Here is a 23,875-nt window from a genome sequence, read left to right on the forward strand (position 1 = left end):
GGTTTGAGTCCTAGCTGCTTCACTTTCAATCCAATTCCCTGCTAATGCCCCTGGAAAAGCAGCAGATAATGACCCAAATACTTGGGCCCCTGACACCCATGTGGGAGACTCAGATGCAGCCCTAGGCTCTTGGATTCAGCCCGGCCCAACCCTGGCTATTGCAGCCATTTGGCAGGTGGAAGACCTCCATCTCCGTACTCTCTCTGTAACTTTCCCTTTTAAATAAGTAAAGTAAATTTTTAAATGTAGAAGGGAGGGGCCGGCGCTGCGGCACAGTGGGTTAAGGCCCTGGTCTGAAGCGCCAGCATCCCATATGGGCGCCAGTTCTAGTCTCAGCTGCTTCTCTTCTGATCCAGCTCTCTGCTGTGGCCTGGGAAAGCAGTCGAAGATGGCCCAAGTCCTTTGGCCCCTGCACCCACATGGGAGACCCGGAGGAGGCTCCTGGCTTCGGATCAGCTCAGCTCTGGCCTTTGTGGCCATCTGGGGAGTGAACCAGTGGATGGAAGACCTCTCTCTGTCTCTATCTCTCTCTGTAACTCTGTCTTTCAAATAAATAAAATAAATCTTTAAAAAAATGTAGAAGGGATGTTTATAGAAGGAATTTACTATGAATCTTCCTACAATGTGAATGATGATACTCTAATTTATGTTCTATAAAAAAATCAGATTTTAAATATATTATGTTTAATATATATTGCCCCAAATCAAGGTACATGCAATCTGCCTCATTAAACATTGACTGGTTATCTGTAATGGCATGACCATGCTAAACTGTGGGGAACAGTAAATGAATGGGATGGTGGTTGGCATAGCAGTTAAGATGATACTTGGGATGCCTGCATTCCATATCACAGCACCTACATTCGAGTCCTGGGTTCATGCTTCATCTTCCATCTAATGTGCACCTGTGTAGCAGCAGGTGATGGTTCAAGTAGTTGGGTCCTTGCTATCCATGTGGATAGACGTGGCCTGGCCCTAGTCATTGCTGGCACTCTTTCTCCCTCTCTCTCTGTCTTCTTACCTTTCAAATAAATAAAGTATATACATAAGTTTTTTTTCAAAAGGATGAACAAAATGCAATTTCTGGCTTAGGGAACCTCACGTCTAGTAGAGAAGGTAAATTAATTATTTCAATCTGAAATTGGTGACCTACAGAATGTTTGGAAGAGAGAATGACAAAAACTGATGGACATCAGAGAAGGTTCTAGGATAGGTAACCTGGATTTGACATTTGAAGAGTATGTTTTTACTGTGAAGAGTGTGTGTGTGTGTGTGTGTGTGTGTGTGTGTGTTAGAGCGAACAGGAATAGCAAGGGAGGGAAAAAAAGCAGGGCATAAGAAGGAGCAGTATCAACAAATATCAAAATGTACCGGGAGGAAAAGTTTCTTAAAAAGAGGGCCAGTGTTGTGGCATAGCAGGGTAAGCCACTGGGCACCAGTTTGAGTCACTTCCAATCCAGCTCTCTGGTAACATGCCTGGGAAAGCAGTGGAGGATGATGGCCCAAGTATGTGGCCCCCTGCACCTATGTTGGAGTTCCAGATGGAGTTCCAGGCTCCTGGCTGCGGCCTGGCTCAGCTCTAGCTGCTGCGGCCATTGTGGAGTAAAACAGAGGATAGAAGATCTCTCTTTCTCTCCATCCCCCTTCAACCCCTGTAACTATGCCTTTCAAATAAATAAGCATATCTTTAAAAAAAAGAAAATGTGTTGCAGCATGAACTTGTATGATGTGGTTAGGAAAAGGCATAGAGATTGGGGGGTGAAACTATACAGGAAGGCATAGAAGGGAGAGCCAGGTGAGGTCTGAATGCCATGTAGGCAAGTTTCTCTAACTGGCAGCATGATCAACATGGAAGAAATCAGGAAAGAGATTATTATAATATTTAACAAGAAAACCTTGGATGGCCTGCAGGGAATGAAGACTGGCAAGAGGACAGAGGACAAAGTCAGGAGATTCCTTCAATAAGAAATGGATGAAAAGATAGAGACTAGCGGTAGCAGTGAAATAAATAAATAAATAAATAAATAGGCCAAACTGGACATACTGGGGGCTTCTCTCATAAGGTTGGATCAAGAAAATATATGGAGCTAGCTCTGGGCCCTTGCTTGGAATGATGTGGGCAAACTATTCAGTCAGAAATGTACCAGGAGAGGGGCCTGCGCTGTGGTGCAGAGGGTTAATGCCCTGGCCTGAAGTGCCGGCATCCCATATGGGCGCCGGTTCAATTCCCGGCTGCTCCATTTCTGATCCAGCTCTCTGCTGTGGCCTGGAAAAGCAGTGGAAGATGGCCCAAGTCCTTGGGCCCCTGCACCTATGTCAGAGATCCGGAAGAAGCTCCTGGCTCCTGGCTTTGGATCAGCGCAGTTCCGGCCGTTGTGGCCATCTGGGGAGTGAACCAGCAAATGAAAGACCTCCCTCTCTGTCTCTACCTCTCTCTGTAACTCTCTTTTAAATAAATAAAATAAACCTAAAAAAAAAAAAAAAAAAAAAAAAAAGAAATGTACCAGGAGAAGGAAAGCTGCAGCTCAACCTCCGCTTAGTGTTAGCCTGTGCTCAGGGAATTGAAAAGGGGACCCACAAACATCTTGGAACAAGACTAAACAGTATGGGAGACAATCAGGGAGGGTGGGGAGAGGGAGGAGGGGCAGTGATGATGGTGGCTAACATTTACGGAGGGCTTTCTGTGTGTCAGGCATCATTCTGTTAAGATATACGGGGGCGGGGCCAGCATTGTGGCACAGTGGGTTAAGCTACTGCCTGCAATGCTGGGATCCCATATTGTTGCCAGTTTGATATCCAGCAGCTCTATATCTGATCCAGCTCTTTGCTGATGTGCCTGGGAAAGCATCGAAGGATGGCCCAAGTGCTTGGGCTTCTGCAGCCACAGGGGAGACTTGGAGGAAGCTCCTGGTCCCTGGCTACAGATTGACCTAGCTCTGGCTGTTGGAGCCATTTAGGGAGTGAACCAGCAGATGGAAGATCTCTCTCTCTCTCTCTCTCTCTCTCTCTCTGTGTCCCTCCCTCTCTCTCTCTCTCTCTCTCTGTAACTCTGCCTTTCTAATAAAAATAAATAAATAAATTTTTAAAATATGCATTTGTACCTCAAACTCCCCTTTATGAAATATTTATTTATTTATTGGAAAGGCAGAGTTAGAGAGAGAGAGAGAGAGACAGACAGACAGACAGAGGTCTTCCATCCGCTGGTTCACTCCCCAAATGGCTGCAATGGCCGGAGCTGGGCCGATCTGAAGCCAGGAGCCAGGAGCTTCTTTCAGGTCTCCCATATGTGGGTGCAGGGGCCTAAGAATTCTACTGCTTTCCCAGGCACATTAGCAAGGAGCTGGATTAGAAGTGGAGCAGCTGGGATTTGAACCAGCATCTACATGGGATGCCTGCACTGCAGACTTTACCGATTATGCCACAGCACTAGCCCCTGGATACGAAAACACCAATGCCAGAAACATTCTTTCTCAAATCATTAACTCCATATTTAACATTCTGATAATTTTTGAACCTTAAAATTCCTTGGCAATGAGTTTTAACGATTAACAGAAAAATATCATGCTGGGTAAGCTAGAACTATATAGGTATTTCAGCCACACATATGGTTTTTAGAAGCCATCCTCTATTGGAATGACAGGAGTCATTCCAGAACATACATCCTCCTCCCTGCCACATTTTAATGGGGATTGCCCTTCCACCACTGGCTCAGGTAACAGAGCGTGGATCTTGGGGGCCTGCACTGGCATTGAGGTCATCTCTACTGTTATGCCGGGTCTGGTGCTGAAGAGGTACCCTCCCAGGGAGGGGACAACAGCCATACAGGACCACTCATTCCTTAAACAACAGCCACAGGAAGACAAAGCACTTCTGCTTCTTCCTCCTTTGTATCCCTAAGAGAGGTCCAAACTTAGCTTGAAATATAGGTCTGGTTAATGGTTTTGGTGAATGGAAATCTGTAAAGTAGACATAAAGGAGAGAAATTATGAGCATCATTAAATATTTTATCTTAAGAATATCCTCAACCAAAGTTTTGGGTTTTTTTCATGCAAATTGTTGAACTCTTTTCTTAGTATAGAGTTGGTCATCTGTGTATAAAGTTAATCAAAAATGGATTTTATTGGAGAATGGGACTGGGAATGGGAGAGGGAGGAGGAGAAGAGGTGAGAGAGTGGGTAGGAGGGAGGGTATGGTGGGAAGAATCACCATATTCCTAAAGTTGTACTTATGAAATGCATGAAGTCTGTATTCCTTTAATAAAAGGTTTCTTTGGGGGGGATAAATAAAATAAATTAAAAAAATAACCAAAAATATTATTTATTTACACTTTGTGTTTTAGACAAACTTGCTATATAATGTAATAATGGGCTAGTCCATTTAAGAAGGGTAATAATTCAATATAGTAGAAGTAGGAGAGAGCAGTAAAAATTGATGTCTTGGAGCCACAAAGACATAGGTACAAATCTTCCTTCCACCCCATAACTGGCTGTGTGATCTTCAGCATGCTACCTAATCGTCATGTGCCTCAATTTCTCTGTAGAAAGGAGTGAATTATATTTGTCTAGATGAGTGGTTGTGAGGGTTCTAGAACATACACCTTGGGGCTAAGTGTGTGCCTTGCATACAACATGTATTGAATATGTTTTTCTATAGCAAAACACAAATGTATATTATGTTTATAAAAGACAAATACAGCTTTATATTAAAAAAAACCTTAAAGGGAAATATTAATTTACTTGGTTTCATTGCTACAAGTGAATGGCAATTCATTATCCAACTCCTAGTAAGGAACCTATGTCTTGAAAATCAAGAACCTAGAAATTTGCAGAGGACAGCACCTTGAGGCAAATCACAATCATTTTGCAACCTAGTTTAAGGAATGTCTCAATTCTTTTTTTAAAAGATTATTTTATTTTATTTATTTATTTTTTGAAAGGTATAGTGATACAGAGAGAAAGGAGGAGACAGAGAGAACTTCCATCCTCTGGTTCACTTCCCAATTGGCTGCAACTGCCAGGGCTGGGCCACGTCAAAACCAGAAGCCTGGAATCCATCCAGGTGACAGGGGCCCAAGTACGTGAGCCTTCATCTGTTGTTTTCCCAGGTGCATTACCAGGGAGGTGGATGGGAAGCAGAACAGCCAGGACTCAAAACCAATGCTCCCATGTGGGATGCTGGCATTGCAGGCAATGGGTTATTCCACTGAGCTATAACGCTGACCCCTAATCCCACGCTTTTCTTCCTTCGGTATATTTGTGAATACACTTCAAGGATGATGGAGGAAGCTCCTTGGTGAGGGGAAGCCACAATCATTCTGCAATGCTTGTTTTGGGAAAGCTTCCTCCCCTTCCTAGCTGCTCTCACATCACCAAGGCAACAGAGATGATGACTCTGTTGCTCTGTCAGGAGGTGCAATTAACCACTCCTCTTCTGGTCAAGATAGATACTGCCCTGTAGTTACCACAGTGAAAGAGCTGACTCTGGCCCTGCAGACCTTGTCCTCACATTTCTCAATGTAGCTCTGACTCTCATCCACCTTGGGAACTTGAACAATAACCTCTATTTAGGGCAAGACTCTGACAAGCACCTCCATAAGTTAAATATTTGATTACCAGTGGTAACTTAACAATAAGTGCTCCCAGGGGTCTTAAGCATTCCTGGAATTTTATTTTTATGATGAGTCAAACTCCAGTTAAAAAGCTGCAACCAATAATATAAATACCATCACCTTGACTCTGTCAGAGTAATTTAGCCATCATTAAAATAGACATAATATTCCCAGGGACAAAAAATCTTAGATCACTCTTTCCCCATGGAGATTAAATAAGTTTAGAACTCAGATTCATCTCTATCAGGGATTCTAATCCTGCTCTGGGATTCTAACCTGTGGGAGGAAGCAATGGGTGTGAGAAGATAACCCTGGGGCCGGAGGTAGAGACAGGCAGGAAGGCTGTGCATTTGAGAAATCACCTGTAGAACGAGACAGCATACACACAGGAGCTTACCTAAAAACTTGTGTCATTTTTGGAGTTGCATGCAGGGAGAATTTTTAGAAAATCCCCAAAGTCAAAACAACCTGTATATAGGATTTTGTCTTTATTTCCAAATTTCCTAACCGGAAACTGTTTTCTGGGCTTAACATTAAAGGGTCACTGCTATGGCAGTTTTGGGCTCCAGCATGCTAACAGCTCACAGGAAAGCACAAAAAGCTAAAATTCAAAATTAATTTGAGGAACTGTCCTTTGCACTTGCTGCTACCTAGAAGATTCTGACCCCAGTCATACCTCATAGCCTACTCCTCACTTCATTGAGGCTCAAATGCCCCTATTTTGGAGAAATCTCACTGACCATCCCACTGCACATTAAAAAACACAATGTCACTTTAGCATCTCTCATTTTTCCTTCTCACTCTCATATTATGGATGCATTTGTTTCTCTTCTGCCTGCCCCACCCACGTGCAGCTCCAAATGTAAGCTCCATGACAACTTTGTTTTTGTCACGTCTACTTCCCAGTTCTTTACAGAGAACCTGGAACACAAGGTCACTATCCAATAAATTTTTGTCAAATGATTGAATGCACGACAGCTATCTTTGCCAAATGTCACATTTATTTAACTCTCTTCCCAGCAGGACTGAAGCTCTCACAAAGCTGCTGAGACACATCCAACGCTAATATCTCCTTAGAAATTTTTTTGTTGCTTCAGATTATGAAGCAAATGCATACATCTATATAAAGTACCCTGGGAATTCACACAAAGTAAGTTTCTCTTCAAATTTTCCCAGTTAACTCCCACTCTACTTGCCCTCTCTCCACAGCTCAAATGTTGCCCTGCTCTCAAAATTCAGGTCTCTTTTCTTACCGTATTTATCCGAAGAGCTGGTGAAGAGAAGGTAATCAGAAGCGCAGGTCTTGGATTCAATATCCAAGTCTCCCAACCTCAGAATCAGTCTCTTCCCCTCTGGGACTCTGATAGTCTTTTCGCACACAGTGTTATTGGGATAAGTCCCTGGGTAGTTCTTAGACGTCATTGTGCCACTGTCCTGATAGGTCACAATGTGCCCACAGCCATCACCTGGTAGAAAAGAAAGAGTGAGAGAAGTAAATGCTATGACAGCATTTCAGGCATGGAAAGCAAAGATACAGTGACATAAAAAAAATGTCCTACATGAAGGGACTCCGTGAATGAGACCCCAGTGGAAAGAAGGATGCACTTTATTTGAAGGGAGGAGAGAACTTTCACTTTGCCTATGGCCTTGCCTAAATAGTGACGGAGACTGTGGATTCAAAAGGCTTCCATAGCCTGGGCAGCTCATGGCAAGAGCCTCGGGTGATCACTGACATTATACATAAGAGTGTTAATTGTTAAATTAATAGCAGGAGTCACTGTACACTTACTCTCCATGCAGGACCTTTGTCCTAAATGAATTTTACCATGAGAATTAACTGTAAAACTTGTTCTCAAACAGTTCTTTATATTTTGTGTTTGTGTGTGGGCGTATGCAAATAGTTAAAATCTTTACTTAGTATTGAGTTGGTCTTCTGTGTATAAAGTCAACTGAAAATGAATCTTAATGGAAAATGGGACTGAGAATGGGAGAGGGAGGAGGAAGTGGAGAGGGAGTGGGGGTGGGAGCGTGGGTATGGTGGGAAGAATCACCATATTCCTAAAGATGTACTCATGAAATTTATAAGCATTAAATAAAAAGTTTCTAAAAAAAAATTAAGTGCCAGTGATTCTTTCTGAGGATTGAGAGTCTACTATGACTTCCAAGTTATGTATTTCATTTTTTGGAGAGAAATAAGAGCTAATAAATGGTTATTAAACTATGAAGTAGCACCTATTATTTTGAATTGTTCATTTCTCGCTTCCCAGCTCACTCTTCCCAAGTTTACTCTTGTCGATGAAAATGCTTCATGTAGGGACATGGCAGGTTAAGCTGCTGCTGTGGCACCTACATTCCATATGAGTGTTGGCTGGAGTCCCAGCCCCTTCACTTCCAATCCAACTTTCTGCTAATGTGTCCTGAGAGGTCCTGAAATGATGGTCCAAATACTTGGGTCCCTGCCACCCACACAGGAAATCCAGATGGAATTCTGGGCTTATAGGCACATTCTGACCCAGCCATGACCATTTCAGGCATTTGCAGAGTGAACCATCAGATGGAAGATTCATTCACTCTTTCTCTTTCAAATAGATGAAAATAAAACACATACATATTTTAAAATGTTTTTATATTAGATTGGAAAGCCTTAGCAAGTACCCCATGCCCTTTGCATTCATACATGTGCCAGGTTATCACTGAAGTCAATGTCACATCATAAGGTGCAATAATAATATTACTCATTTCAGGAGGTTACTGAATATAAGAAGCTCCTGATAGAATCTCAGGCTTATGCTGAGAGCCATGCAGCTAGGAAATGAGCCTAGCCATCATTATACATTTATGCTTTGATTAAAGACAGCCACATAATCTAAGATTCCTGATAGATTCTGGATGTAGCATTAGAAGAGTCCATTGATCCACTGCATTGAGTGCCTACCCCACCAGACATGATATTAACTATTGGACATGCAGCAAAGATTGCTTCACAGAACTCTGCGTGAAACAGTAGCAAGTAACATATTCAGATAAATAATTCTAGGTGCTGTGTGCTATTTCAGGATAAAGTTCAGGCCAGTGCCACGGCTCACTTGGCTAATCCTCCACCTGCGGTGCCCGCACCCCGGGTTCTAGTCCCGGTTGGGGTGCTGGATTCTGTCCTGGTTGCTCCTCTTCCAGTCCAGCTCTCTGCTGTGGCCCAGGAAGGCAGTGGAGGATGGCCCAAGTGCTTGGGCCCTGCCAGCCATAGTGGCCATTTGGGGGGTGAACCAACGGAAAAGGAAGACCTTTCTTTCTGTCTCTCTCTCTCCCACTGTCTAACTCTTCCTGTCAAAAAAAAAAAAAAAAAAAAAAAAAAAAAAAAAAGGAGAAAGTTCAGAGAGAATTTGAATTCAGTGAATTATCAGTAATTTCTTAAGAAGTTAGCATAAGTGTTCTGAAAGTAGAAGTTCACTGATTAACCAACAAGTCACTCCAGCTGATTAAAGAGATCAACTTTATCACACAAATATCTAAATGCACAATTGGGTGGGTTACAAAGTGAAAGAATACACAATGCAATCAGGTTTCAAGATATCCGTGGTCAAGATGGCCTTACATAAAAACAGCAAGAATTTCTGGACTCAGCTGGAGGGAGAGAAAGCAGAATCTGTTGAACAAAAAACTCTCTGAGGTAGTAAAAGAAGGCCTCTCTGTGCCAAAAGCTGCCATGGAGAAGCCTCAATTGGGGAACACTGGGAATTTAAGAGCACAGAACAGCCCTCTTCCTTCTGACCCTATTCCTTAGTTAGAGTTGGAGTCAGTTGGAGTCTTCCCTTATTCCATTTCCTTCTTGCTATGAGGCTTCCAGCCCAAATGGGAACAGAGCCCTAATCAAAATGTGTGTGTATGGGGGAAGGTGTAAGGAAGGTGGGAGCTACAGAATCCAGGACCTCTCGTCTCACAGCCAAGGACTAGGGAAAGATCTATCCATTTTCCAAAAAGTTCCACAAGACCCCAGGCAGCTTTTGCCAGGGTACTAGATGGCAAAACAAGTCAGCTAAGTCAAAACTGCTATGAAACTTTGGGATTCCAGCAGAACTTGTGCAGGAACGTTGCTGGACCCACAGAATTTTTCTGAGTAGAGACGATGAAAGAGGTATGAGAAAAGATGATCAGCCTGGTTAGAGAATACTCCAGCAACTGGGGTTGGTAGTAGGGGGATCTGGACCAGAATAGCAAGAGGAAGGCTAGGAATGGGGGAGCTGGAATGGCATGGAAGGTTAAGAAAAACGGAAATAATCACAAGAGAAAAAGAATTGAAACTCAGGTTTGGGCTACCCATAGTAAGAAAGACAAAAGGAAGGGGGGAAAAAAAAAGCCAAGGTTTTTGAGTCCAGAAGTGACTGGATCATTGATGCTAACAGACAGAAGGAGAGTTTTAAACACTTTAATTTAAAAAAAAAATCCAATTTACAGTTTCTTTTGAAAACTGGATGATATGACAACTACACGTGAGCAGGCATTCTCCCAGAACTAATGAAACTGCAGCCATCACTTAAAAGGAGACAAGCACCTTTACTCCCCACCAGGTCCTTGTTACTCATGTCTGTCACTTGCTCCCCTGTTGTAGGGCTGATTTGTGTACCCAGATAGAGAAGCCACAGGAAAACCAGAGTATGAAACAAACATCTATGCAGGTACCTATTACACAGCACACCAAGCAATCAGCTGGCCAAATGCCTGAATGCCTCTTTTCTTAGTGCAATGAAATTCTCCTTTACTAAGACAAAACAAAGAGAAAACTTTTAAAAGAAAACAAAGTGAATCATAAAATGAAGAGCATTATGTCAACCTACATATGATTATTGTATTCTAAATTTTATTTAAAATAAAATGATGTCATGACAAAGAAAAATCCCAAGATGTCACTTTTATTCAACTCTGTGTAATTATCTTTCTTTCCAGCCTCTTCTACTCCAAAGCCCAACGGGAAACTTTCACCCAGTGATGATGGCAGAAGAGACAGGTTTGTCTCCCACATTCCCATAATTATCATGCACAGGGATCTGTGCTTGCTTGGGAAAACTTCCCTTTTCCTGCTGAGTCCTGACTTATTGAAAAGCAAACTGCCATCAGAAGGTGCAATTTCACTCTTGCTTATGGAAGTAGAGTATGGAGTTTTCTGTGGCAAGCATTAGCATAATCAATCTATTCTGTGCATGTTAACCACTCAGGAATTTTCACTCTTATTTCTCTTCCCCAGTTTTGATGACTTCAAAGGAGTAGACAGGAATATGCCACAAGGGAAAATGAAAAATTGCTGAGGACAGAAAATGATCGTGGTATCATGTATTGAATAAGGCAGATGCATGCAAATGAAAAACAATAGAGAAGCAATGTTCCCATGACCTCATCCTGACACTCAGGTTGCCAATCATCTGAGAATCACTGGCAAAGAAGAAGGCAAAATTCACTTAAAAATCTATCAGTTTATGTTCCAAATCTTGTGCATCAATATTGTAGCTGTATTATTGTACTACTGTTTTGCAAGATGTCACTGGAGGAAAATGGGAAAAGACTATGTGATCTACAATTATTTCAACACAAAAACTTTAACTAAAAAATTAAAAAGGAACAGGCATTTATCCTGGTACTTAAGACACCTGCATCACATATCAAAATCGCTGGGTTCCATACCCAATTCCAGCTATTGATTCCAACTTACTGCTGATTTAGATCCTGGGAGGCATCAGTGATGACTCAGGTAATTTGGTACCTGCAACCCAAGTGGGACCTGGATTGCGTTCCTAGTTCCCAGCTTCAGTGCTGGCCCAGTTTTAGACATTTAAAGAATTTGGGGGAGTGAACCAATGGATGGGAGTTCTTGCTGTCTGTCTATATCCCTGTCAAATAAAAATGTTTTTAAAAATTGAAATATATTTTACCTGTCAAGTTTGACTAGCTAGGGGTAGAAATTAGGGTTCTTTATTTTTCTATTTTATGTATTTCTATACTATTTGGATTTTGTCATCCTGTTATCTATTAAACTTTTTAAAAATGAAACAAAGCATGTACACAAATTTAATTGAAAATATCTATATGGAATAACACCAGTAAAGGTCAATTTTATTCCTAAGCCCCTTAGTTCTAAATCCATTATCCGAATTTCTTACCCTTGTCTAAGTATGATGAAGTACTGTGTCTCTTGAGGGACTTATAACAAAAGCCTCAGTCTAGAGAGAGGAAAAAATAAATGCATATTACCTTTCCTTAATGTTGGCAGATCCCAGACTATAATTCCCATAAGTACTAGCTATGCCTGAAGGTTTTTTTTTTTTTTTTTTTTTTTGACAGGCAGAGTGGACAGTGAGAGAGAGAGACAGAAAGGTCTTCCTTTGCCGTTGGTTCACCCTCCAATGGCCGCCGCGGCCGGCGCGCTGAAGCCGGCGCACCGCGCTGATCCGATGGCAGGAGCCAGGTACTTCTCCTGGTCTCCCATGGGGTGCAGGGCCCAAGCACTTGGGCCATCCTCCACTGCACTCCCTGGCCACAGCAGAGAGCTGGCCTGGAAGAGGAGCAACCGGGACAGAATCCGGCGCCCCGACCGGGACTAGAACCCGGTGTGTCAGCGCCGCTAGGCGGAGGATTAGCCTAGTGAGCCGCGGCGCCAGCCCGCCTGAAGGGTTTTAAAACATTTTTTGTCTTACTTTTTTATCCGATTTTGTTACACATGTGTATTTGTGTTTAATCTTGAAAAACACCTGAACATCTGCTGTTTCAAACAAACCCTCCCTTTAGATACTCTCACAACATCTTCTATTGAAAAGAATAGCTCCCTACTGAGATAAAACTGCCTCGGACCACGGTCACTGATGGATGATAAACCACTGAAGGCTGAGGAAGGCAGTAGGTGCGGCTGGAGAACTAACTCTTGGGCAGGTCGGAGTGGAAGCCGGTGAGCGGCTCCAGCAGGAGACATGGCTGCCAAAGTGTTTGAGTCCATTGGCAAGTCCGGCCTAGCCATAAGTGTTGCTGAAGATGTGGGGAACTTTGCCTCATGGAATGTGGATGCTGGGCACAGAGCTGTCATCTTTGACCAGTTCTGTGGCGTGCAGGTGGGGAGAAGGAACTCATTTCCTCATCCCGTGGGTGCAGAAATCAATTATCTTTGCCGCTCGTGCCCGTGGAATGTGTGGGCCACCACCGGCAGCAAACAACTACAGAACGTCGACTTCACGCTGCGCAGCCTCTTCTGGCAGGTGGCCAGCCAGCTTCCGACCGTCTTCAGCAGCATCCGAGAGCGCTATGATAAACTCGTCCTACTGTCTATCACCCTGGAGCTCCTCAAGTCCGCGATGGCGCACTTTGACGCCGGGAAGCTCATCACCCAGAGAGAGAGGGTATCCAGGCAGGTGCGCGATGACCTGACAGAGCGCGTGGCCACCTTTGGCCTCATCCTGGATGGGGTGTCCTTGACACATCTGACCTTCGGGAGGGAGTTCACAGAAGCAGTGGAAGCCAAACCAGTGGCTTGGCAGGAAGCAGAGAGGGCCAGGTTTGTGGTGAAGGCAGAGCAGCAGAAGGCAGCTAGCTTTTGCACTTTTTTTTTTTTTTTACTTTTTTATTTAGTAAAAAGAGTGGGAGAAGGAGAATAAATGAAAAAGGATGGGGAAATATTGATGGTTGATGTAGGTGGATGGTAAAAGTCACAGGCTAAAAAAATTAAAAGAAATAAAATTCTTTAAAAGAAACAAATCAAACCAGGTTTTATGACTAACTGCACGTAGTGTTGGGAAGTGGTGGGCAGAGAGCCACAGGTGCATGACAGCCAGATTAAACTGCCACCTACCTAACATCAAAGCGGGCTGGGGGGGGGGGGGCGGGTGCCATGGAAAGAGAGAGAAGGAGGAAGTTTCGCCACAGGGAATCTGTCTACTCTTCAAAAGCAACGACTACACAATGTTTATCTTTTCCTTCCTTTGAACTGTAATTCGATTGCCAAGGCACATGATGACTAAACTATACATCATTTCCTCCTTTCCCAGCCTGAAAGTTCCACTCTAGAATATTTCAAGGGTGGTCCCGCCATGATGGGCCTAAGTCCCAGCATTTACTTGGAGCCGAGGTTGGTTTGTGACACTGAACTGACCACCTCCTGAAAACTCCTTACAAAAATAAAACTGATGTATGAAGAGCACGTTTTAGAAAAAGATGCAAGCATGCAAATATTTTAGAATTCCCAAAGTGATCTATATACAGAAGTTAGGTATTTTAATCCTGAGCATTTGGAAATAATTTAAATTTCAGAGGAACAGTCAAACTATGATACCTTCAAGCAGTGTGGTACTAAGAAAGTTAGTCATGTTTTAAGAAGAAAATTTAATTTTAAAACATTTTTTAAATTAATATATTTTAAACAATTGTTATCACTTCTCATAGTCACTTCATATATAAATATTATAAACATACATGTACAACTATTTTTCATGAAACTAGGGATACTGATATCACACAACATGGGATTCATGACAAGGATTGTGATGTGAAGATAGAAGAGTATATTATTGGGCTGTTACTATGGCACAGAGGGTAAAACTGCCACCTACAGTGCCAGCATCTCATATGGGTGTGGGTTCAAGTCCTGGCTGCTCCACTTCTGATGCAGCTCCCTGCTAATGCACCTGGGAAAGCAGCAGCAGATAGCCCAAGTCCTTGGGCCCCTGCACCCATGGGGGAGACCCAAAAGAGTCTCCTGGCTTCAGATCAGCTTAGCTTCGGCCATTGTGGCCATTTGGGGAGTGAACCAGTGGATAGAAAACCTCTCTGCCTCTGCCTCTCTGTAACTCTGATTTTCTTTTTTATTTATTTATTTAGTTATCTGGCAGGCAGAGTTAGACAGTGAGAGAGAGAGAGAGAGACAGAGAGAAAGGTCTTCCTTTTCCGTTGGTTCATCCCCCAAATGGCTGCTACGGCCCGCGCGCTGCACCGATCTGAAGCCAGGAGCCAGGTGCTTCCTCCTGGTCTCCCATGGGGTGCAGGGCCCAAGCACTTGGGCCATCCTACACTGCCTTCCTGGACCACAGCAGAGAGCTGGACTGCAAGAGGAGCAACTGGGACAGAATCCGGCGCCCCAACTGGGACTAGAACCCGGGGTGCTGGTGTCACAGGTGGAGGATTAGCCAAGTGAGCCACAGCACCGGCCTGTAACTCTGATTTTCAAGTAAAATAAATAAATATTTTTTAAAAAAAGAAGAGTATATTATTATGTAAGGGGTACAATTCAGTGAAGACAACATTTATAAATATCCAAATACCAAACAGTATGGCACCTACACATTTTCTGTACTAAATATATTTATATATATACACACACACACATATAAAGTTTAAATATATTTATGTATGGAAACTTCCACATATGCAAGAAAATATGCAACTTGTCTTTCTGTCTGGCTTATTTCAATATATAATGAACTCCAGCTGCATCCATTTTGTGGCGAATATCAGGATCTCATTCTTTTTTTCTGGCGAGTAATATTCCATCTTGTATATATGCCACATTTTCTTTACTTAGTTGTTAATTGATGAACATCTAAGAAAATTTTTATAGCTATGTGGATATATAATAAAAAATAGACACTTGAAGTATCTATTTCTGTGGCATGATTTTTCAGAGAATTTTTATTTTATTTACATATTTATGTTCTAAAGTTTCTATAATATGAATACATTTAAATCAGAAAATAAGTTAAGAATACAAAATATTTTCACATATGTTCTTTGTAACATTAACATCTACTTTGAGCATCAGCCTTTGACACAGACAGGAAGTCTCTGTAAACCAATATGCTCAAACTGTCATTAAAAATTCACACAACAAAGAGCTAGGAATTTAATATAATTAAGTTATCTCTTCAGAGACTTCACAGCCAATGAGAAGACAGAAATAATAAAAATGTAATTCTTGATAGTAAAGTGACAGAAACAAAAACTGAGATGGTGGTTCAAATTCTATTCTCTAAATTCCTGAAATTAGTGGATAAGTCCTTACCTTTTAGAATTTAACATCAGCTCTTCAGGAGCTGTTTTCTAAATAGGCTTAAAACAAATCCTCATTGCTTGAATGCACAAGCCAACATTTTATTTAGTCTACTCTAATTCCAACCACCAAAAAAGCAAAACAATGACTTCCTTAAAACACTATTTCCCTTTGATAAAAAATCATGTTCTACCAACAGAAAAGCAAAATAAGTTGTACTTAGTATGGGCTCTTTTCTGCCAATACTAGACAACATGATTTAGACTTTTATAGAAAAGTTTTAAGTATACAATAAAATGAATAGTGTGAAAATACTTTTCAGATTGATTAATTAATTGATTAATCTTACCTAGAATTAGCTTCCTCAAATTATTTTAATTATGACCCATAGTTAGAAGATAGATTTTTCATCACAATCTAAAGTATGCATATGTGTATGTGTGTCCATAAACAACAAGCAAAAGTGTAGTGATACAGTTCTTTTATTATATGTAATGCACTGTGATATTTCCTATTCTATTCCATTTCATTTTTTACTGAAAGCATGCTAGTTGTGAATACTGAATTGATTTCATTGGTTACTAATGGGTCTCAACCTGCAATTTGAGAAAGAGCACTCTAAAATATCACAAGAGTGAAACCATTTCTAGAAACGTGATTTCATTACAGTGGTATCATTGCTTTTCCAATATTCAAGTTACCACAGGTTTCAGCACACACACCATCATTCATGTGTGGGTGTGAGAAAATTTCTTCCCATGTCTAAGATCAAGTAAGCTCTTGATGACTACAATCTTTTTAACCACAAAGGAGAGTATGCAATTATTACAGAGTTCTTTGTCTGATGGTGAGGCAAATGGATTTCCCAAGGTATCACTAAATACACTGTCAACCATACTGTCTCATGAACTTTGGTGTTCCCCAATTATACCTAACTTTTTGCTTTGTGGACTGCTGGAATGAATGGAAAAAGAAGGACAGTTGGGCCTAAGTGGCTATGTGAGAATAAAAAGAGATAAAACAGAGGCTATGATAATAGAACAGAAAAATCATTCAAAAAATTATTCGAAATATTCAGTTTTCCTGAAAGGAAAATGGTTAATATACTATGTTGAAATAAGTCACAGCTACAGACTAAAACACATGACCAAGTTTCAATCTTATTCTCAGCATATATTAAGCAGATGCTAATGGTATGACTAATGATTTAATGAAGATGATAATACCCTTGTCTTAGTAGATGAAAGACATTTGAAAGTTATATAAAAAGGAAACACAAGGGATTTGTCTAAAGTCTCTCCTTGGAAACTCTCAACACAATGTTTTCTAAAGGTATCAATCAAAATAAATCAGTTTTAATGTGAAAATGAAACAAATCATTTCCAAATCACTTCAAGAATTTCCATCAATGAGTTCCTACATAACCTATGATTACTTTCATCAGTGTGCCAAGACATCAATAATTTCCATATTAAGATATTTAAAAGCTTTATAATTTTAACACCAGAAGGAAAAACATCTCAGAACCTAGTTAAATGTTCTTTAATGTGCTGTAAATGAAAACCACTTTAGTTCTTGACCAGTCTCTAGTCTCGTGACTTGTACTAAAAAGTAAAAGATCATTGAAAGGGCTACAAGTATAGAGCAGGAAGGTTTGCACACTTATCATTTTCTAGTTTTATAAATTATTCCCATATGCTCAAGAGGGTACAGAGTACAATTTTTACAAAGCCAGGTTTCCAGCACAGCCCTGCCCAATCCTGGCTGTGTGGCTTCTCTGAGTCTCCATTTCATCATCTCTAATCTAGAAACAATGATATTGCCCAACTCATGGGATTACCAAAAGCAGTGAAAGATACAACATTTAGTATACAGACAATCATACAGTATGATATAATGTATATATACATTGTATATATACAATGTATATTAATTGCTATTATTTTTGTTTAAAAATATTACACACACAAAGTACTTGAAACAGTTCATGGGAAAAAGAAATTGAAAGATAAGTCTAGGGGCTGGCACTGTGGTGCAGTGGGTTAATGCCCTGGCCTGAAGCGCCGGCATCCCATATGGGTGCTGGTTCGAGACCCGGCTGCTCCACTTCCTGTCCAGCTCTCTGCTGTGGCCTGGGAAAGCAGTGGAAGATGGCCCAAGTCCTTGGGCCCCCGCAACCGGATGGGAGACCTGGAGGAAGCTCCTGGCCCCTGGCTTCGGATCGGCGCAGCTCCGGCGGTTGCAGCCAATTGGGGAGTGAACCATCGGATGGAAAACCTCTCTCTGCCTCTCCTCTCTCTGTAACTCTGACTTTCAAGTAAAAATAAATAAATCTTTTTTTTAAAAAAAGATAAGTCTATTTTGGTGTAAAATTTTGAATTCCATGCCAATTAAGGATCTTGAAAAAGCGCAAGAAGAACACAATTACTAAAAACAAAACAAAACAAAAAACTGTGTGTTCACTGAATTCTTCTTTATATTTCTCAGTATTATTTGGAAAATTTAAAATAAAGAGATGTTGCGGTACAGCTGGTTAAGTCACTGCTTGCAACTCTGGCATCTCATATGGGTACTGATTCAAGTACCAGCTGCTCCACTTCTAGTCCAGCTCCCTGCTAATCCGCCTGGGGAAAGCAGTGGAGGATGGCCCAAATGCTTGGGCCTCTGAACTCATGTGGGAGATCTCGAAGAAGTTCCTGGTTCCTGGCTTTGGCCTGGCCTAATCTTGGCTGTTGCAGCGATATGGGGGTTGAATCAGCGGATGGAAGATCTCTCTGTGTCCCCTCTCTCTCTGTAAACTTCCTTTCAAATAAATAAATAAATCTTTAAAAATAAATAAATAGGGGCCAGCACTGTGGCATAGGAGGTTAAGCCTCTGTCTGCGGTGTTGGCATTCCCTGTGAGAGCTGGTTCATGTCCTGGCTGCTCTTCTTCTGAGCTCTCTGCTGGTAAAGCAGCAGTAGCTGGCCCAAGTGCTTGGTCCCCTGCACCTGCATGGGAGACCCGGAAGAAGCTCCTGGCTCCTGGCTTTGGATCAGCCTGGCTCCAGTAGTGAACAATGGATGGAAGACCTCTCTCTGTCTCTCCCTCTCTCAGTCTGTAACTCTTCCTCTCAAATAAATAAATAAATAAATCTTTAAAAATAAATAAATAAAAAGACAAAAAGTATGCATGGGTTTAAAAAAAAGCATGCACCACAGTAGATCCATCGTTTAATTCAAATTTGCATGACCTTTTTCAAGTATCCTTGCAATAAATTAACAAAAATATTGCTTTGTATTTATTTGAATGATCTTAAGTCATCCATTTTGTGGGTATCAGTTTTCATTTTTAAAGTTAGCAACCATAACTGGGTGTGGTACAGATGAAGGAGGCTGTGCATTAAATGCTTTGAATTGCTGAGAAAGTCTAATTATAAAGTATTCCCCAATATTTATCTAATGCTTATTTAGTGCTGAGTCAGCATATCTTGAAGTGCCTCTGTTAATAGTAAGTCCTGGGGTAGTGCTGTGGCGCAGTAGGTTAATTCTCTGCTTGTGGTGCCCGCATCCCATATGGGCACCAGTTCTAATCCCAGCTGCTCCTCTGGATTCAGCTCTCTGCTATGGCCTGGGAAAGCAATAGAAGATGGCCCAATCACTTGGGCCCCTACACCCACGTGGGAGACCTGGTGGAAGCTCCTGGCTCCTGGCTTCGGATCAGCTCAGCAGCTCTGGCCGTTGTGGCCACTTGGGGAGTGAACCAGTGAATGGAAGGCCTTTCTCTCTGTCTCCCACTGTCTGTAACTCTACCTCCTCAAATAAATAAATAAAATCTTAAAAAAAAAAAAAAGAGTAAGTCCTTGAGAGGCTGGAGTTGCAATATAAATAAGCATGCAACTCCCCTCTTCCTTTTTTCTTCACAACGGGACATCTCAGAGCCCTTACAGTGCAGTGAAGCTTAGCAGGGCTGTGCCTTGCAATACTGCTCAGACAATTCTTCCCTCTTTAGGCATTTCCTGGGAGCAGGGTTCTGTGGGACATACTGGTGAACTCCTGAGTGTGCACAATGGGACACAGAGAGAGATCCCATGATGGGGTTTTTGAGATTAAAGATCTGGCATGCAAAAGTGGTCTTTGGTCTTAAGATTTCTAAACTGATGCTGAAATTACACTCCAAGATGCTCATTACCAAAAGCAAGACTTTTCCCACGGCTCCCTTTCAATTACAAGTGCTTTGGGCACGTTGGTTAAGGGAAGTTTCTTAATTTAACAAATGACAACTTATCAGCAAAACTTGTTTGTAGAGCTAAACATGTCTAGGATAGCTGTTTTAAATCTGTCTAATAGATGTCCAGGATAAGAAAGTCAGAGAAAAGTGGCTGATGATCTTCACCACTAATGTGAAGATGTTGATTAATTGTTCACATTGCTACTGCTTAAGCGGAAGACAAATTGAGAAATTTTTCCATCTCTAAGTACACTATACTTTCTAACCTTGTTATCATGTTGAATATGCACACTGTCAATATTGAGATAAAGACACTTTTGTCTCTAGCATCCAAAAAATCTATTACCAAGTGCTGAGTCTTAGCAACTAAAACAGCAAACATTCCCTTTTACAGATAAAGTTTTTTTTTTTTTTTTTTTTTTTTTTTTGACGGCAGAGTGGACAGTGAGAGAAAGAGACAGAGAGAAAGGTCTTCCTTTGCCGTTGGTTCACCCTCCAATGGCCGCCAGGGCCAGCGCACCACGCTGATCCGATGGCAGGAGCCAGGTACTTATCCTGGTCTCCCATGAGGTGCAGAGCCCAAGTACTTGGGCCATCCTCCACTGCACTCCCTGGCCACAGCAGAGAGCTGGCCTGGAAGAGGGGCAACCGGGACAGAATCCGGCGCCCTGACCGGGACTAGAACCCAGTGTGCAGGCGCCGCAAGGCGGAGGATTAGCCTAGTGAGCCGCGGCGCCGGCCACAAAGTTTTAAAACATTAATAAAAACCAAAAAGGTACTTGAACAGGAAAAAAAAGCAAAAATCAATTGTGAAAGGCGTTTTACTAATAATTAGAATGTATCAAGTATTTCTTGTAAAAAAGTAACAGATACAGAGTGTTCTAAGGACGTGTACATTATGTTATTTAGGTTCATGATAATCACATTTGATATTGATAATTCTCTGTTTAAAGATTGCTCATGAAATGTTTCACATATTTAAGTATACAATGTACAGATACATTTCAAAAAACTCTTGATAGTCATTCTGCTGGTCCCTGTAAAATATACTCTGTCTAGGGGCCGGCACCGTGGCGCAGTAGGTTAATCCTCCTCCTGAGGCGCCAACATCCCATATGGGCGCTAGTTCTAGTCCTGGCTGTTCCTCTTCCAATCCAGCTTTTTGCTGTGGCTTGGGAAAGCAGTAAAAGATGGCCAAAGTTGGGCCCCTGCACCCATGTGGGAGACTGGGAAGAAGCTCCTGGCTCCTGGCTTCAGAATGTCACAGCTCTGGTCATTGAGGCCATTTGGGGAATGAACCAACAGAAGGAAGACCTTTCTCTCTGTCTCTCTCTCTCACTGTCTGTAACTCTACCTCTCAAATAGATAAATTAATTAAATATTCTGACTAGGAAGAGCTTTCATTCTTTTTTTTTTTTTTTTTTTTTTTTTTAAGATTTAGTTATTTATTTGAAAGGCAGAGTTACAGAGAGGGAAGGAGAGAGCGAGAGAGTGAGAGCGAGAGTGTTCTTCCATCCACAGGTTTACTCCCTAGATGGTCGCCACAGCCTGAGCTGAGCCGATCCGAAGCCAGGAGCCAGGAGCCTCTTCCAAGTCTCCCATGCGGGTGCAGGGGCCCAAGGACTCGGGCCATCTTCCAATGCTTTCCCAGGCCATAGCAGAGAGCTGCATCAGAAGTAGAGCAGCCAGGACACAAACCAGTGCCGATATGGGATGCCGGCACTGCAGGCAGCGGCTTTACCCCATACCCCAGAGCACTGGCCCCAAGAGCTCTCATTCTTAATAGGGATCGTACAGTGATTTTTTTTTTTAAGTGCAAAATCTTTGGGATACTATTTCTGTCCAGTTTTATTTTAGTGTGTATTCTTAACATTGGAACACATTTATATTTTCAATTCTCTGATGCTTATTTTCACTCTAGATTTCATTTACATGGTCAGGACAGTCAGCCTATATTTAAATCAGGGTAAAGTTTCTGACACCTGAACATAGTGGCAATTTAGGAACTACTCGGGCACACTGTGGAAAATACACAGACATAGAATGGGAAAGTTTTCATGCACATAGAGTGTGTGCGACAAATATAAGGAAAAAGCAATCGATGCTTATCAACCAGAAAATAATAAATCTCGGTGGTGAGAAAGCCGCCTTTCATCCTACTTTATCTAATACGGCATGAAACACAAGGGTTGGGAGAAAAAAAATATAAACCTTATGAAACTCATTTCACATTCCACAGTCCTGAAAATTGTAGCTTTTGTACATTCTATATTCTGTGCTGCTGAATTTATCACAATATGATAAAAGCAAATGGTTAGCTACTAATTTTTTAAGTTTTAATATTTTTATGGGAAATGTAATCACTTCTAAAAGAAATCAAGCACTATTTGTCTAAAACTTTACTGCGAAAGGTAACTCCCTGAAACTGTTCATTCCAGATCTTTTAAAAAATATATTTTGTTCTTTCTCTATTTGAGAGAAAGAGAGATAGACAGACAGAGACAGAGGCAGGGAGACAGAGATGGAGAGAAATAGAGAGACAGAGTTCCCATCCATTGTTTCATTCCACTTCCTAAAGTCTTTCTCAGCATCATAAAGTGGGTGACAGCAACAATAACTTCAATATGCATCCTACTGCAATACAATTAGACCTACACAGCATCTTTCAGTAGTTTCATCAAAAACAGCCCCACATCTAACCAAGCCTTTAGATCTAACTGCAGGTTTACACAGATATACAGCGAATAGTCTACGAAGTAAAAGGCACCCTTCAGAAGCAGTCAGGACAGTTTAAGACGTGAGCTGTGTTAGACAACTGAATCTGATTTCATTTCAGGAAAAGAAAAGGTAGATGGACGCAGGTCAGTGGTAGACTACAAGGGACTTCAGAGACATAATAGGTCCTGCATGTGTCCACTTTGCATGGGTCCTTGTGCATACAAACCAAGGGTGAAAATATGTGTTTAGGATTCTTGGAAAATTTGAATATGAATATCACTTGAGTACTAGATGATGATACTTAAGGAATTACAATTAATATTGTTAGGTGTGCTCATGGCATTGTGGTTTTCTAAGAAAATGTTTAGAAATGCAAATGAGATATTTAGGGGGAAAGTGGTATGAAGTCTTCAACAGCTGCTTAGTCTATTACTAGATTTCAAAGTCTCAAAAGATTGTTAGGTCCTTCTGAGCTGGCAGCAACAGCAGGGGCAGGGTCATTTCTCTTTTGATAGAGTTCTTCTATCTCCCTCATTTGGTCTCCTGGCAAAGCAGGAGCTGTCCAGGGCAACAAAATAGAAAGAAAAAGAAAGGGACAAATGTTGATTCATGTTATTCTTAAAATAAGCAGTCTCCATTCTAAAGTCCTCAGAGTGGGAGCAATTCAACACACAGATCTAGTGTTCCAGTGATCACATACCTATTATGTCTCCACAGTTTTCTCCTTGGGGCTAAAATCAGCCACATTTCAATCTGAAGTGAATTCGCTTTTGTGAAAAGCAGTGAAAAGATGGAATTAAATCCCTTCAACCATTTTAAAGGTAGGTGACAAACACAGAGATGTTTACCTATTTTCCCTCTAGGAAATCTTATGCACTAGTAATTCAGATTGAACTGGAATCCATATTTTTAATATCCTTTTGCCTTGCTCTTTGTCAGAATAGTGAAGTAAGGTTCTATTTTCACTTTTTCAAGAAGAGAGTGTTTCTAAAATACCCTTTACACAGAACCTTTAGGCACAACCTCTTAGCATATGCAATTGCAAAATCAAATTATATAATACTAATTTAACTGCAAAGATCCTTGCAGTAAAATGAGATACTCTGGACACTGAATAAAATGGCTGTGATAGTGTTTATAATTTGAGTTGGAAAATGCTGAAAACAAATGTGGAGCCCAGTAAAGATAAACCCTGAGTAGTCTACTCATTGCCAAGTTTAACTCTTTTATATAAATTAAGACTCTCATCTTAGAAGGATCAAGATATATCTTGATACTTCATATACTTAGGTACTTTTTTCAAACAAAGTACTGACAAGCAAATT

The 23,875-nt window shown here is 41.4% G+C and overlaps 1 protein-coding gene and 1 pseudogene across 1 annotated transcript in view; one reads left to right on the forward strand and one right to left on the reverse strand.

Annotated features, from left to right (window-relative positions):
• DCBLD1 (discoidin, CUB and LCCL domain containing 1) overlaps nucleotides 1-23,875 on the reverse strand; it is a 76,724-nt gene that overhangs the window by 33,666 nt on the left and 19,183 nt on the right. The window contains exon 2 of the mRNA XM_017345333.4: nucleotides 6,862-7,074. Coding sequence (XP_017200822.4) covers nucleotides 6,862-7,074 — 213 coding nt within the window. The remainder of the gene's footprint in view (nucleotides 1-6,861; nucleotides 7,075-23,875) is intronic.
• Nucleotides 12,446-13,239, forward strand: LOC127493141 (prohibitin 1 pseudogene; annotated as a pseudogene).

This window comes from Oryctolagus cuniculus, chromosome 5 (assembly GCF_051225735.1).
Source record: "Oryctolagus cuniculus isolate XC-2025 breed Fujian yellow rabbit chromosome 5, ASM5122573v1, whole genome shotgun sequence".
Taxonomy (NCBI): Eukaryota; Metazoa; Chordata; class Mammalia; order Lagomorpha; family Leporidae; genus Oryctolagus; species Oryctolagus cuniculus.